General features: G+C 43.1%; 1 protein-coding gene across 5 annotated transcripts in view; it reads right to left on the minus strand.

The window, feature by feature from the left end:
- ABCA5 (ATP binding cassette subfamily A member 5) overlaps nucleotides 1–15,983 on the minus strand; it is a 53,437-nt gene extending 37,454 nt beyond the window's left edge. The window contains exons 1-7 of one of the 5 annotated variants that reach the window (XM_079965336.1): nucleotides 15,705–15,983; nucleotides 9,864–10,059; nucleotides 6,047–6,165; nucleotides 4,917–5,121; nucleotides 3,723–3,884; nucleotides 3,220–3,317; nucleotides 1,556–1,785 (exon numbers count right to left, since the gene is read on the minus strand). In XM_079965336.1, the coding sequence (XP_079821462.1) occupies nucleotides 1,556–1,785; nucleotides 3,220–3,317; nucleotides 3,723–3,884; nucleotides 4,917–5,121; nucleotides 6,047–6,151 (800 nt within the window). In that variant the 5' untranslated portion in view covers nucleotides 6,152–6,165; nucleotides 9,864–10,059; nucleotides 15,705–15,983. Of the gene's footprint in view, nucleotides 1–1,555; nucleotides 1,786–3,219; nucleotides 3,318–3,722; nucleotides 3,885–4,916; nucleotides 5,122–6,046; nucleotides 6,166–9,863; nucleotides 10,060–15,456; nucleotides 15,629–15,704 lie in introns of those variants that run through there. The other 4 variants (XM_079965337.1, XM_079965338.1, XM_079965339.1 and 1 more) reach the window with 4 other exon arrangements.
- Nucleotides 15,984–16,853: the final 870 nt, after the last annotated feature.

The raw sequence follows: 16,853 nt of genomic DNA on the forward strand, positions 1-16,853 counted from the left end.
TTCTACATCACTGTTGGGGTGGTTTGAACGTAGGCTAACAAACCAGGGCTGGAACAAAACAAGACAAAATTACTGTTGGCCAACCTGAATACAGTTGGACTTACTTTTGAGTAAACATGCAAAGGATCGTGTTAGAAGAAATTTTGTAAGGGAACTGACAGAGGGAAGTTATCAATGCTGTTATTGTAAGAACAGCCAGAAGAGAACCGAACTGGAAGGTGCTTGCCCTGTCTCTCAATTCACTGCTCTATCCAAACAGAAGGGTAGTTCTAGGAAAATCCTGAACTTGCCCAACATAGGTGCAGAACTCAGATGTGATACCCCAGAGACCATGAAGAACAACAAACTGAAGCCAAATGCAATACATGCTACTCAATGCTGCACGAAGTGATAAGGCCCTAAAATGAGCCCTCGCGTGAATCTCAAATGAATGGAGCACATTGTGGCACAGATATTGAAATGAGTTCATTAACATTTTAATCCAAAAGGTTCTAAAGTACATAATTCTTCCGAACTCTTTCAAAACAGCTGTCTCAGAAATTCTGCCAATGTATCTAATCCTTTGCCAACTATCTGTGTCGGCCCAGTATACCTGAACGAGTGTCTCCACCCCCATTGTCCAACCCGGACACTGAGGTCCAGCTCCGAGAGCCTTCTGGTGGTTCCCTCACTGCAAGAAGCAACATTACAGAGAACCAGGCAGAGGGCCTTCTTGGTAGTGGCACCCTCCCTGTGGAACACCCTCCCATCAGATGTCAAAGAAATAAACAACTATCAGACGTTTAGAAGACATCTGAAGGCAGCCCTGTTTAGGGAAGTTTTTAATGACTGATGTTTTAATGTATTTGTAATCTTTTGTTGGAAGCCGCCCAGAGTGGTTGGGGAAACCCAGCCAGATGGGTGGGGTATAAATAATAAATTATCATAATCATCATCCTTTGGCTCAAGATAAGGAAAACAACATTGATGGGGGTGGGGCGGGGAGAGAGAGAGAGAGGTTTCCTTTCCAGACCTCTCCACAACAGAGGAACTGCAACAGTCAGAACTAACCCTGCCCCCCAAGACCAGGGCTACATAATGGTACCCAATCTAAGTGTTAGTTGACCTCTGGAAATGAGGTATAAGATCGTGGCTTGGGGAAACAGTTTGCAAGGCCTCTTGGAATTCATATTGAGCAAAAGGGAGGCAGCATCATTCGGATAATAGGTTTTTCTTTACCATGCACCATTGGATCCATTTTGGAGCCTTTGGCAGAGCTCATATCAATAAGGGCGGCATATGAAAAATCAACAATGGCTTTGAGAGTAAGCTAAACCCTGATCTGTTTGTCCATGTTTGTGGTAGGAGGAGGAGAAATGCTCGAGGTAAGTCTCCTCCAGACAAACCACATGCTGTAAACCACGCTAACCCAAACCACAGCTTAGCTCAAAGTAGCAGGATTAGAAGGAGCAAAGCAGCTATGATCTCGTCTCTGAGAGCCTACACAATCACACTAAAACATGGCTTTGGCTTTGCATTACTATCCACGCTGTTTACTTAACATCGAAGAACATACCAAAAGGCAGTGTCGTGGAGACCCATGATCATTAAAAATTCTTTCAATTTCTTCTCCTTTTCTGCCACGATATGAATTGCCAAATAATAACCAAAGGGGGAAAAGGCAATTACTAAATAAATTAAAATGATTGCACGAGGGAAATTGTCTATTTCCATAATGGCAGACTCTCCCATCATGACCGCGTTTGTTAGTTTCAGGTCTTCCAATAGCGAATGATTAGTCTTCAGCTAAAAAAGAAAGAAAGAAAAGGAAGGGAATGTTAAAATCAGTTTCTATGCTGCCCCTATTAAGTAAACTTTAATTCCAAAATCATTAAAACAAATATAACAATATGTGTGCTTTAACCTAGTTTAGTAATCCAGCTAAATCCCGTGGAAGTCAAACGTTTTTGAGTTTCACAAAACTGATTTCTTAAATGCTTGCTTGCTTTATCTATTTCACTCTATGAATCTTGGGGTTTTTGAGCAGAGGAAAAGTCAAATAAATTAATAAAAAATGAATTTCAGACAGAAAACATGTCCATACTACAACCTGTGACGCTGCATTATCACCAACTTCTCAGGCTTTCCAAAAACTGATTCATATCTATGTCAAAGCATCCCTGGAACTAGTTCAACATGCCAAAATCCACTTAAAAACAAAACAAAACAAAACAAAACAAAGAACGGCCTTATTTTATTTTTATTTTATTTTACCCATATAAACCAAATAGCAAAATAGAACTTCATGAGACAAGCACATGAAAACTAAACCAAACCAAAACTGGCATGGGATGTTACATTCACAAGCAAAAATGATAAATGCTCAGAAAGCATCCATACAGTGCAGTCATTAGAAGTAAGTTCTTTCTGAGTTCTGTGAGATTCTCAAGTGCTTTGTTGTGTTTATGGGCTTCCAGTCTTGCTTCCATGTCCAATTCAAAATGCTGTTTTTGACATGATGGTGGAGTGATGTATAGAAAATTGCATTTTGTGAGACATTTACCTGTGGGTAAATGTTTCATGTAATATAATTTTCATGTGTTTGTTTTTTTGAAAGGGAAACAAGTGACATTTTATCGAATACATAAAAAAATTAAAAATTACATTTGTCCCTTCTCCAAGCTTCTCAAGAAATTTGGGATAAGTAACATCTAATTGGTTGAAAAATTTTCTTGATGTAATACAGAGCCTTTTATTCTTGGTTCTCCTTGTGCCTCTAGTGGTTTCAGTTATAGGTTGATGTTTCTGCATATCTTGTAAGTCATGTGTGCCATACCTCTTGTTTTCTCATTTCTTATGATGGTACTCTCCACCTACCTGTCTGCTGTATCTTATCGAAAATATCCAGTTAACCAACTTTATCGACACATAACACAGTTAATGTTGCTTGCACGTATATCCACAATACCCATTTGGGTGGACGTATATGGCATAACTCAGAAAAAAAACGTTTTATATTTGGCTAACCATTGGCCTTGATATCTTTATAGAAATCATCATATACACTTGATTGATAGTCACCATGAAGGCAAATGTTATTGCCATTCATTTGAGCAAAAGCCCTCCATTATGTGAAATGCTTTACAATGCAAGGAAGAAAGTGCAATGATTTTTAATATATCAACTCTTCTTGAACAACAATGATTCAGGGCATTTCACATTCTCATTCTTTTCATTTACCTGTATAATTGCTGCATCAATACTGATCTGTAGAGCAGTGAATCCATTGCGCCAGTACGTTTCAGCTTCACATATCTTGGAAGGGCTTGGGCAGCTGGCTGTGGAAAAACAAATTCTAAGATGAGAAGCCTAAACTTTCTCTGTTAATTAGCCAAAAGCAAAAAGGCTGACATAAATTCTGATGACTAAACCCTATGAATTTGTTTTATTGTCACCGAGCTAGATTTTGCCCAGTGATTCTATGCTATGGGAACAAAAATGTGGGTTTGGTTGTCTTACTTAATGCACTCTTCTACCTAAACACTCTAGGCAGCTTCAAAAAATACATTCAATAAAATAACAAAGAAAAAGCATCAGCAAAAAGATTAGCAGTTGCTCAACCAAAAACAACTGTCTTGAAAATTACTGTTGCAAGTTGCTCCCAAGGGGTACACATACATACATACATACATACATGCATGCATGCATGCATGCATACATACATACATACATACAGGTATTACCTCTGGATTCCATATAAATTGCAGATACTGGAACCTTTGCAGGAGGAAATCTGAGATGGTAGGACATAGAATCCTTGAAAATTACACCCACAAATTTTCGAGGGTTACGAAGATTAGCCTCTTGCATTCCCTCCTCACTTAGAAATTCTTCTGTAATTATTCCTGCAAAATATAAAAGTCTCTCTTTGCTACTCTCAACTATGGACATCTATATCAACAGAAGGACAATTCAGTACATTAGCTGCTGCCTCATTTGTTAGCCCACAGCCTAGAAGGCCTTTTTTGGTTTTGTTTTTACAAATACCGGTATGTGCTGGAAAGGGCAGCTCTAGCTTTTCAGGCAGCATGGGAACCCCTGAAGTTATTCAAAGCAACAGACAGCAAAGTGAAAATTGTAAACTCGTATGAATATCATGTCCTATACATGAGCCTAGCAACTGTATGCTTCAAAAATAGAAAAGTACTTTTTCCGTGGATTAGGGCTCTGAGCCCCTGGCAAATGAAGTGCAAGTGTTTTCTACTCAAGCAACTGGAAATATAATGGCAGAGCCCAGATCTTTTGCTTTCAAGTAACATAAGGCATGGGGGCAGGTCACTTAAGACTCAGGATGCCAATGTCCCTGGAGGGATATTCACCCAGTTTTTCCAATAGGAGAAAGACAAATCTTGAACTTGTTTTCTTTGTTCCTGGAAGGTATAACTGCTATGTGGCTTATTAATGTGATTCAGGCAGTGGCACAGGAATAGTAGTGAAAACTCCCTTGGTATGCAACAATGAGAACACTGTATAGTAGGAAGATGTATTTTTCAGGGCCTCTGAGGCAGTCTTCTAACATCAATGACAAGTTGAATAGTGGGAAACAATGGAGAACAGCACATTGGGAGATAAGATTCTAGTGAGAGAGAAAAGAAACCTTCCTCCTTAAATATGTCTGTCTGAGCCCTTATATGTTGCTGAGCTGGATGCAAGAGGGATTCAGTAGTCGTGTAGGATTAGATACTATGGACAAAATGTGAAGTCAAAGGCTTTGAGAATGTAGTGTTTACACAGGAGAAACACTCTTCCATGCAGAAAACGTACTCGATAAATCATTCTGATAACTGCATCTGCCAAGTAAATGCAAAGGGAAAAGGCAAAACACGTTTATGGAACAAACAAAAAACAAAAAAGAGTAGAATGAAAGCTCACAATACCTTCTGTAAAGTATTCTGCAGACATTTTGTGCATGATTTTTCTTGTCTCATCATTCGCTGGTGTGTAGCCAACAATTAACTCAGAGATGCTGGAGTGATCCACAGAATAAAGATCAGAATCAGGCACCTCATCATATTTCTTGTTTGGATACATCATGCTCATTAATATTAGCCAAAATAAAAAGAAAAGTGGAAGTAGGACTTCCTGCACAAATGAAATGAATAAGTTAAATGGGTAACAGTAACTAACAGTAGCCACCTAAGGCTGCATTCCTGTACCTAACCCCATGGTAGGCAATAAGCTTAAATATGCATAATAAACAGGACTGTACCCTTTGCACAAACTTGCTCAGTATAAAAGAAGTACATCAAATTAATCAACATTATTCAGATAAATTCAAAACCCTTAGAAGCAAATAATCATGACTAGTGGATACAGCATCTCAACAGACTTAAATGAGAACCAGCGGGAGGGAAATTTGTTACACCAAGTTTGGGGTTGGTGCAAAATTGCTCTGTCAACAGCTACACCCACTGCAGATTGAAAGGGTATAGGATATGGCATGTCTATTCTACTCTAGCAGCACCCATATCCTTTGCATGATTCTGCCCCATTCTGGCAGTTCCATTGGCAAATGCTCTTTGCAGAACAGCTCTTGGTCTACAGCATTGCTCCTAATATTGTCTCGCAGTCAGTGTGCCCTTGATGATTCATAATAACAAAAAGCACAGTCAGCTGCAGCATGGGTAGAAAAGCACCAAGGCTTCTCCTGAGATTGTGGCAGTACTGAAATGATGGTGTGATTACAGCAATTCACATGGTTACACTGTTTTCCTACTGAGCTCATGATAATCATCGTATACATTCCTTATACTTGCAAGTTCCACTTTTTAGAAAATGTGGAGCACAAAGGATTAAAATTGGCTAACTAAAACACTGCCTTTAGCATAGCCATCACATTTAAGCAATTTTGTTTTTTGATGAAGGAACCCAAGGGCAAATCTGAAAGATCTTTTTAAAACACAGCCCCAAGAATTAAAGCAATGCCGTTAAACCTTCAGCAACATTTTCAGATAAATCTAGAAAACACAGACAGCCATAAACATTAGAATACTGGTGTTCAGCTCACCTGAACACTGCTCTTTTTCGTCCTCCATTTAACTAGGCAGTTCTTGTATAAAAGAGCTCTGGTTTGTCGCCACACTCCCACATGTCTTGGAGCATCTGCAGGCATTTTTCACACGTGGCCTGAAAAGCAAGCAAAAAGCATGAGGCATGCTACATAAAATGAATTTGTACCTTTTAAATGCCCAATGTGCATATTGTTAATTGTAGAATAATGAGCAGACTCTTACAGGAGCTTTGAATAATTTCATAGCTACCCAAGGTTGCCTTCCAAAAGACCTTTCCATCAACGATTCTACACTATTTTGAGTCATTTATTACAAAATTCAATTATTATTTTTTTGTAAATGTCAAATGGGGCGGGGGTGAATCACATATTTTAAGCAGGACATCACAGACACTAAGAAACTAAGGGAGCAATCAAGAAAGAATAATTTAAAAGTCTAAATTGGAGGGGGAAATGAGGGGAGCCTTGGTAGAAGTAAAAAACTTTTAGGTATCATAACATAGGGCCTGTGGAAGTTTTAAAGACAAATATGGGTGCTGCACAAAAAAAGGGTCCGTATCCCCACACTTTAGTTAATTTTGTGATGAACAAACAACCCTCCAAGTCCAGATGTTATAACACTATATTTATTTAGCAAAATTCCCTCAAGCTTTATGTTTGCACATGATCAGAAATACTCTTCTCTCTAGCCAGCTTTGCAAGCACGGGAAAAGCTACTACAGTGGTACCTCGGTTCTCGAACGTCTCCACTCATGAATGTTTTGGAACCCAAACACCAAAAACCCAGAAGTAAATACTTCTGTTTTCGAATGCACCTCAGAAGTCGAACAGCTTCCACTGCATGTTTTTCAATTTTCTAAATTGAATTTGCAGACAGCACTTTGTGCCTCGGTTTTCAAATGTTTCAGAACTCGAACGGTCTTCCGGAATGGATTATGTTCGAGAACCAAGGTACCGCTGTAAAACTGGACTTAACAATACTAAAAAAAAAAAGGCATACCACCCAACTGTCCCAATGTTACCGGGACATCCCAGATTTACATAAGCAACCCCAGCTTCTGAAAGTAATCCTGGATGTCCCATTTTGGCCAACACCACCACTGCCACAGTCTCCACCTGTGCTGGTGCTGCCCTAGCCAAGGCTCTGGGCTTTTCCAGAAGCATGCTGAAAACACACTTCTGCTGACCACGAACTCCACCTCTACCGCATCATACAATACGATAGTCTTTTTTGTCACTGTCCCATATAGAACAATGAAATTGAAAATCTACATCAGACATTCAGAAACCAACAAGCCTGCTATCCCAGCCTGGTTAGCCCCATAAAAACTGTGATACCCCATAATTAAATACAATATACTCCCATAAAGAATACCTTGCACTGCATTTAAAACCAAAATCACATTTGAATAGAAACTGTTTCTCATGCAGCTAGTCCTAGTCTTTATAACCCTGTACCTTCTTTCAGAAGGCAGAAGCTGAAAGAGATCATTTCCGGGGTGTGCACTATCCTGCACGATCTCTGCAGCTTTCTTATGGCACCTGGAAGCATAGATTTGATCCAAGGTGGGAAGAGTGCACCCAATTCTCTCTGCAGTCTTTACAACCCTGGACAACATTGTTTTTCCCCTGACCGTGCATCATGGTCTTTGCCTGCAACCACAGGCCACAAACAGCAGTGGAGAGAGGAAGATAAGGTGGAGGTGGAGGCGGGGGTGTGTGTGTGTGTGTGTGGGAAGATAAGCAGTGGGATGGGGAGTGTCCCGAATTCCTCTCGGGAAATGTTGGGAGCGTATGAAAAGAAAATGTACAGTTGTTACAATTGCTTATTTGTTGCTGTGTTGGAGGAGTGCAGAAGGAGCAATCCAGCCTGGACGCTAGCGCACTGCTCACCCATGGTACGCCATGGTAGATGGCTTACCATGTCTTATTATGCCATCAATGAATTTAATGATGCTCTATGGTAAGCATTACAGACAAGGCATGGTTAGGTTTCTAATGTTTGCATCTCTTCTAAGCCTCTGTCCTCAGGAACTTTGGAAAAAAAAAAAGGAAAGGAAAAGATTGAAAATCCCTGTGATTTAGGAAGAGAAAGCACTGCCCTTAGGAATACTGCATATCAACTGTCTTCTGAGAAGCCAAGTGTGACTGAATGACAACAGTGCCAAACAACATTGAAGTGTGCGTGTGTTTTTAAATGTTACTCCCATCACAAACATTATACAACTATGGCTCCACTCCTGACCTAGTCTCCAAAAAAAACAAACAATTTATCAAATCGTTAAGTTTTCCTGAAATAAATGCTTGCTATTAATTGCTTTTTAATTGAATAAGCCACAGACAGACAAAATCTGAGAACTCTACTCTCTTGCTACCGAAACTACCAAGGCAATGAAATCACACAGATTTCTACCAGAAACTACCAAGGCAATGAAATCACTCAGCTCACTGACAACAGACTGCTCTGCTTATTAGTAAAGCTTCAAGCAAGGACTGGATTTTGTGCATAGTCTTCCTGCTGCTCTGCATCATTTCAAAGCACTCACCACTAGCTAGTTGGCATGGGAAAGGACGGACCGCTGCCTAGAAACACTTTTATCAATCTGCCTGCCTGACACATCTATGTTAGTAATCTCTGGCATCTTGTTATCCTAAAAAGAAGAAACAAGTCCTTATATTGATTTTCCTTTTACTGCATATGATGTTGGCAAAAGTGTGCCTCTAAAAGAATATAAGAAGCCAATGACTTCTAATTATTATTATTTTTACAACATCTGTCTGGCATCCCAGACTTGAAAGTCATGACATCTGCAGAAGAATCTATGAACTGTACACTGCAACTCAAGTGTCATGGACCGATGGGAACCCCTCTCTAGAGAAACAAGGAGGAAATAAAACAAATATAAGTTTTTTTAAAAAGGAAGGAAACAAATATTCTTAACACAACATTCACTAACTTCTAGCATCCAGTAGTCACAAACAATGTCTCTGTCTTGCCCAGAGATCAAGAGGTCAAAACCAAAGGTTACCCCTGCCTTCTCGGGACTCAGGAGCAAGGCAATGGTACCGTATATATACACATCACAATCTGTATTCCTCAGTACAATAAATACATATTATGGTAAGGTAAGGTAAAGGGACCCCTGACCATTAGGTCCAGTTATGATCGACTCTGGGGTTGCGGCGCTCATCTCGCTTTATTGGCCAAGGGAGCCAGCATACAGCTTCCGGGTCATGTGGCCAGCATGACTAAGCCGCTTCTGGCGAACCAGAGCAGCGCACGGAAACACTGTTTACCTTTCCGCTGGAGTGGTACCTATTTATCTACTTGCACTTTGTTGTGCTTTCGAACTGCTAGGTTGGCAGGAGCAGGGACCGAGCAACGGGAGCTCACCCCGTTGTGGGGATTCGAACCACCAACCTTTTGATCGGCAAGTCCTAGGCTCTGTGGTTTAACCCACAGCGCCATATTAAAAATACATATTAAAAGTACCAACAAAACACACAGTACTGACCCAATCCATGGATTTTCCAATAAAATTTACTCAACAGGCTACGGAACTTCAACTTGTGATCACCAATTTATTTTTACACATCTCAAACCTGTTTCAAAACCAACTCTCTGAGCTACAGACATTTAAGCAGAACTAAACCAAATACATTACTAGACCACCCATGCATGGATTACAGACCCCACCGGTCTAGAGGTTTCCAAAATCAGACCAGAAAGGTGTCTCTCAATTTTCGGGACAAACTTGGCGGTTCATACAAAGGTCCAAACTCCCAAGAAAAGACCACAGGAATGTGAACTCACCTGTGTTGCTCCTTTTGTCTGGTCTAAGAGTATCAGGGCCTTGGCAACATCAAGCAGTGTGGTCTCTTTGGGGTCACCAAATTGTTATGGGCAAAAGCCCGCCAGGGTTTCAGGCACAGCCAAATCACTTAGTCCCAACACTGATGAGAGAGACCAGGAAATGCTTCTTTCAAATGAAATCGGATTTTATTTCAAGCTGCAGACAAAAAAGGTGACAGTGAGACAAGCAACCAGAAAAGCTTGTTCAAAGCAGCACATGCAAGTAAACAAGAGAAGCATTCAATACAAATGCTTATTTCTGTTCAACTCACAGGCTGTTTGCATGTAATGCTCAACTATGGTTTGTTTTTACCATGATTTGTTCAACAAGTCATCTCAAAGATGAGCAAACAAACCGTAACTTATTTCTCACCTTTGTAGCTTAAAATTATCTGTCACTCCTGCCCAAAAACCTCTTTAAAACATGGTGCAGAAAGTTAACCATATGTACACAGAGATGGCACATTTGCTATATGAAATCAATGTTCATTTACATCACTAATCTTGCTTCCCCTCTTTGAATAGTTTTTAATAATAATAATAATAATAATAATAATAATAATAATAATATCATCTTGAAAGGGAAGTTATCCTTCAAGCACATTTGTGTAATCTGACAGCAATTCCTCTCTATAAGGATCTGGCCTGTGAAGAACTCGGGTTAAAGGGATTTCTGACAAAACTGAGGCAATTTGCACAAAAAGGAAAGAGGCTTTTAGAGTCTCTCTGTGGACACACAGCATTGTGATCACAGCACTTTGCAATCTGGGCGTACTGAAATAAAAGCACTCAAGGAGGAGAAACTGTGTGAAACCTCATCCGGGGGCCAGTAAGGCAGACTTAAATGTCATTATAGTAGGCAGATGCACTTTATTTCAAGAAAGACAATTCCTGACCAGACAGAGGCATTCTGTTTACATATTTAATGCCCGTCATGTTTGACTGAAGCCTCTATTGAACTAAACTGTATTCTAGTTACCCCCTTTTGTTAAAGAACCAGATAACTTCACATGTACAGTATTGGCTTACAGAAGAAGTACAGGCGACTTCTGCAAAGCAACCTCTCATTCCTTTCTAAGTGGTGCTGTAATGCTAAATTAGCAGCGGCATCCGATGCAAATCTAAAGAAAGCAGGGGGGGTGTAGCATGGAGGTCACGCAAAGGTACTTAGCCAATCAGTCAGCCCAGCTGCAGTGCAGTGAACCAGAGACATTACTCCCCCCCCCCCGCCACACACAAAAACCTCCTTGCTAAAATGATTTTAGAAACCTAGAGCTAATGTTATGGGTAACCTACAAGCATTTTGTAGGTCCTTGTTTGAATGCTTTTCACCCACAGCTTCTGAGAGAGAAAATTCCAAGGTCTATATAGACCACACAATGCAAGAAGCAAAATGATTCATCTAAAATCCACCAATAGTTTATTGGTAACACAAGTTAATTGAAATTAGCCTATATAGCTCTCACGTACAATCATACTTGAGCTTTATAGGAAAAGATGCATGATAATACATTGTCATTCTCCCTCCTCTTAATCCAATATCCACACATGATCAACCTGTGAGCATTACAGATCGCATCCCATCTTTTCTGCCAACTGCCTGTTTTTCTTCAGCAAATGGAACAGGATTACTCTTAAATCTGCTCAGAATATTGCCAATACGTCAAGAGATTAGGAAAAGCTGTGCACACTCTTTAAAAGTAGAATCACTATTTACAGGGCAGGAATCAGTTAAAAGATGCAGAACGAAGGGCATAGTACCTCAGTCATATGCTCATTTTGTTTCTCAGTCCAAACATTAATACGAACTATTTAAAGTAACATACTCCTAATTCGTTTATTTCTTTTAAAATACTTCTAAGCTGCCATTAAAGGTCCGAGCCCTCTTGCTATGGTGAACCATAAAAAATACAGTGCAAACAACAATAAAAAACAACAAAAGACAGTTGCAATAAAGGGGAGGAGGGAACCACAAAAAATATTTATCAAAGAAGTGGTAGTAAAAACATATAAGTTTTGGGATTCTCCTTATGTCTGAAGAACCCCAGCTGACAATTCAATCCAAAGGTATGGAGCCACCACTGAAAAGGTCCTCTCCCTCGTGACAACTAGCCTGAGAGCTCTCAGACACAAGCACTCCTAACAATCTTTATTCAGAGTTACATTTATTTCAGCTGAAGTCACTTGCAAAAAAGTAAGGTTAAGAAAGCAGGCTTCAGCTAAAGTTGCCATTAACAAGGGAAACACAGTTTTACAGTGAGCCAGCCCAATGAGCAACTGTAGGAGCTGCTGGCAAACAGAATGGCCACTTGTCTGAAGAAATCATAGTGGAATAAGCTATGCGGTTTGATTAATTGCAGATTAATTATGCACAAATATGCACATTAATAAAACAGTAGTTCTAATGGGATTATGGTTTGTTTTTTTAAAAAAGGAGAAGGCCGAGTGTTGCAGTCCTAGTGGCATGAACTGCCAAAGAATGGCTGAAATATAAACTTCAACATACGTATTTCACTACTACAGACAACAGCTATGTTACAGTTAGCATCAGAGGCAGTGTGCCCCTGACTGACAGCTGCTGGGAATCACCACTGGCAGAATGCAGTTAAGGTTCATGTTTTGCTTGTGGGCTTCCGAAGGGCAACTGGTTGGCCACCGTGAGAACAGAACGCTGGACTAGATGGGCCTTTAGTCTGATCCAGCAGAGCTTTTACGTTCTTATGCAGTACAGTCAGACCTTGGAAGTCGAACGGAATCCATTCTGGAAGTCTGTTCGACTTCCAAAATGTTCGGGAACCAAGACACGGAAGCTCCTGCAGTCAATTGGAAGCCGCGATGGACGTTCAAGTTCCAAAGAACGTTCGCCAACCGAAACAATCACATCCGGGTTGGTGGCATTCAGAAGCCAAAACATTCAACTCGCAAGGCGTTCGACTTCCAAGGTACAACTGTACTGCCAATAACTTACTCTGACACTATGCTTATGGCCTGCTAGAGGAAAATCAATGTTTTGTTAATGCAATCAACTTTCCACATAAGCAGGCAATCACTGTCAATCAGCTATCATATATCCAGCGTGTTAGCCATGCAAGCCTGTTGCATTAAAAGCTACTGAAAGGCCTGTTACATAGACTTCCGTGGACTAGTCTCTACTTCAGATGCATTCAATTTTACATAAGTTGACCGATCTATACATACATAAGGTTGCGTGGGAATGCAGATGGAGAGTTGGAATGTGTACGCGATAAGGGATAAATGCAATACAAGACCAGACTGTGACAATTATATTAACAGTGAAATCATTATAGAGACCATTCATATTTGCAAAGCAGTGTTGACAATAACACAAATTTAATGGCAAGTTAATTAGCTGACCGTTCTTATTTGCTCTTCCGATTCAAATCTACCAGTTTTCATTTTTTTAAAAACGATTTTTGTTTTTGTGAAACTGCAAACATAAAAAAGTATTACTTTTAGATAATAAAATATACAGCATATGAAGATATGATTTAAATTTACAACAACAAAACAACAACAACATCATGTTGGAACTATCAAAATAATATATATGGATCAATTATCATGGTATTTCATATTCCACTGATTATAAATAAACACCACTTTTCAATAAACCTGTCTGTTGAGTATCCTTTTAATCTGTACATTTTGGTTAGAAATGTCAAATTTCCTCATACCAAAATATTCTTGAGCATTTCCAAGATGCAGCTACCACTTGTCTTGCTATCGCACGTAAAACTCTTCGAAATTTCCAAGTCTTCCTGTCAGGTGTGACCCTTCAAACATCCCAGAAACAGTTCTTTAGGATTTAACAGAACATCATATCCCATCATCTATTTTTATTGCTTCTGGAACCTCCTGCCAAAATGGTTTGACAAGACGGCAGCCCTAACATACATGTGTTCAATCTGCATTATTCACTTTTATCTTATGCCTTTGCGCCACAGGAAGATGCAGCATCAATTCAGGGCTTGGCATGCCATTGCAGAGAGAGCAGCTGGGGGCGATAGGGAAACCAGAGAATTAATTTGTGCTCTTGTTGGTCTTTTTCTTCTTCACAGCCTCTCTTTACGGTTAAACAAAATCACTCCCCAAAAACCCTAACCAGAACCCAGAAGGACTACAGTAGAAGCGAATTGTAAAATACAGCTGCTCCTCAAAGGAAAACAAGATGGCCTTTCCTTGTCTGCAGCTAGATATGGACTGTTCCTTCCCATAATCAAAGCATGTGCAGGCATGACCGCATTCAAAAGATAACTGACGGTGGCTGCATTGATATCTTGACAGCTAGCCACTCTGGCTGTGACTCTAGAAGAACAGCCTTGGGATTTGTTCTTAAAGCACCACTGTCTGCGTTCCAAACGTGAGGAGGCACACTGCCCTCTCATGCCACCCGAATGGATATTTCTAATTTAAGCAGTAGGCGTTACTAAAGCCTCATCCCTTGGACCTGGCTTGCTATTGCTCTTCTTCTCCCTCCCCACCCTGCATATCTCATTATCTGCAAAACTGCAACGATGTCCACTTGATGCCTAATTCATATACAGCATCCGGGGTGCCAACTTGAATAAAATACAGGGGTACCTCGGGTTACATACGCTTCAGGTTACAGACTCTGCTAACCCAGAAATAGTACCTCAGGTTAAGAACTTTGCTTCAGGATGAGAACAGAAATCGTGCAGCAGCGGCGCAGCGGCAGTGGGAGGCCCCATTAGCTTAAGTGGTGCTTCAGGTTAAGAACAGTTTCAGGTTAAGAACAGACCTCCAGAACGAATTAAGTTCTTAACCCGAGGTACCACTGTATGGGGGGGGGGGGTATCCCGGCCCAGCATAATCGATCACACACCATTTGAACTGCAATGCCCATCAACTTTGGGAGGGGGTGGTTTGCCCCCCCCCTCCAATATTTCATAGGAGTTGGCTTCTATGGGCAGCATAATGAGGTTGTGCAAAAGCATCTATTCTGGAAGGGGAAGGGAGGGGAAAGCGCATAAACGCACGCAAGCGAAAGGCATGCTTTGGGACAAGCTTACAAAAAGCAAACTCCTGCCCTCCCAGCTCGCGTAGCTGCGTTCCGCGCCAAGAAGCGGAGAAACCCGACGCCGTCGTGAGGGCTGCTCCTCAATTATTGACAGCTCCCGCCCCATATACACCTGCAGCGACAGCAGCCAAGCCTGTCTGGGCTGGGAGAGGAGCCGCGTGCGCCGACATGCCCAAGGCAGCCCCGTGGCCTTGGCAACTCTCCCGAGGAGGAGGCCGTCGGGTTGCAGCCCCCGAGCGGCTTCTCCAGCAAAGGAAGGGGGGAGAAGAGGGGCCTGGGCCTGGGCCTGGGGGTGCTGCTCGCCCTCTAAAAAAAAGGGGGGGACAAATAAACAAACCAACCCGCCGCCTCCTTTCCTTCCCCTGAATATCTCCCCACGCTCTCTTCTTCCCCCCTCGTTTTGGCCTCCCCTTTCCCCGCGTCTTTTCTCGCTCCGTTCCCGCCAGCGCGCAGCCCCACACGGCGCCTTCCTCCCCGCCGCCGCCGAGCCTGTACCTGAGAGAAGCCGCAGCCTCGCCTAGAAGCAGCCGCCGCTCCCCAAAACAGCCAAGCTGGCGAGACGCAGTGGCGGCGGCGGCGGCGGCGGCGGCGGCCCCGCTTCCTCCACCTCAGGCCCGCTTCGTCAAGGGGGCTGTGAGGAGGAGGCGGAGAAGGAGGCGGCGGCCGGCGCGCATGGCACGCAGCTGCCGTTGCGCGCCTTTGCCCCCTCAGCCTCGTTCCCAGGGCAGCAGCCGGCAGCTTACCTGGCTCTGCCGTGCGTGAGGGAGGCGAGCTGCCTTCCGCCGGCTTGGACGGAAAGCAGAGAGGAAGGAGCGTCGTCTGCTGGTAGGAGCAAGTTTCCAAGCCCAGCAAATTCCTCTCCTCCTCCTCCTTGCCGCTCCGAGGGAAGGGAAGAAATGGAAATAAAAGGCGCCGCTTTAGACGTAACGACAGACAAGAAACATTCTCCCGCCGAGTCCTCGGGACGGAATGCGGCAGATCCCTGCCGCGTTGCCAGGCAATGCATTCGGTGGCCTCTTCTTCACACACACACACACACACACACACCCCGGATTATACACTGAGGAGCCTGCCTACCCAATCCCGGTGGCGACCCCTAGGGCAGCGGGGAGATGGATCGGGTGGAGAAGCCAGGCCACCCGTAGGAAGAGCACGCGCAACACCAGGGCCACCAGCTTAACATGAATCAACAGTGTGATGATGCAGCAGCAAAACAGAGCTAATGCTATGCTAGGCTCAGCGGCATAGCGTGGGTTGTCAGCACCCGGGGCAAGGCAAGTACAGTAATTTGCGCCCCTAACCCCTAACCTGCCGCCGCTGCCAGCTTCTTCTTGCTGCTGCCTGGGCTGGGGTATTTACGGTAAGGTAGCCATGGCGGGGACGCAGGTGGCGCTCTGGGTTAAAGCCTCAGCGCCTAGGGCTTGCCGATCGGCGGTTCGAATCCCTGCGGCGGGGTGCGCTCCCGCTGCTCGGTCCCAGCGCCTGCCAACCTAGCAGTTCGAAAGCACCTCCGGGTGCAAGTAGATAAATAGGGACCGCTTACCAGCGGGAAGGTAAACGGCGTTTCCGTGTGCGGCTCTGGCTCTGGCCAGAGCAGCGATGTCACGCTGGCCACGTGACCCGGAAGTGTCTCCGGACAGCGCTGGCCCCTGGCCTCTTAAGTGAGATGGGCGCACTACCCCACAGTCTGTCAAGACTGTCCCGTACGGGCAGGGGTACCTTTACCTTTACCTTTACTAGCCACGGCAGCGGCGGCAGGTCCGTGTCAGGTGATCTGAGGCGAGTTGCCGCTGGCGCTGCCACCCAAACGACGCCACTTGCCCGGAGGAGGAGGGCAGAGAGGCGAGGAAAATGCAACATGGCCCAGCAGCTGCAGCAGCGGCGGGGCTGTG

The sequence above is a fragment of the Podarcis cretensis genome (assembly GCF_951804945.1).
Source record: "Podarcis cretensis genome assembly, chromosome: 2".
Taxonomy (NCBI): domain Eukaryota; kingdom Metazoa; phylum Chordata; class Lepidosauria; order Squamata; family Lacertidae; genus Podarcis; species Podarcis cretensis.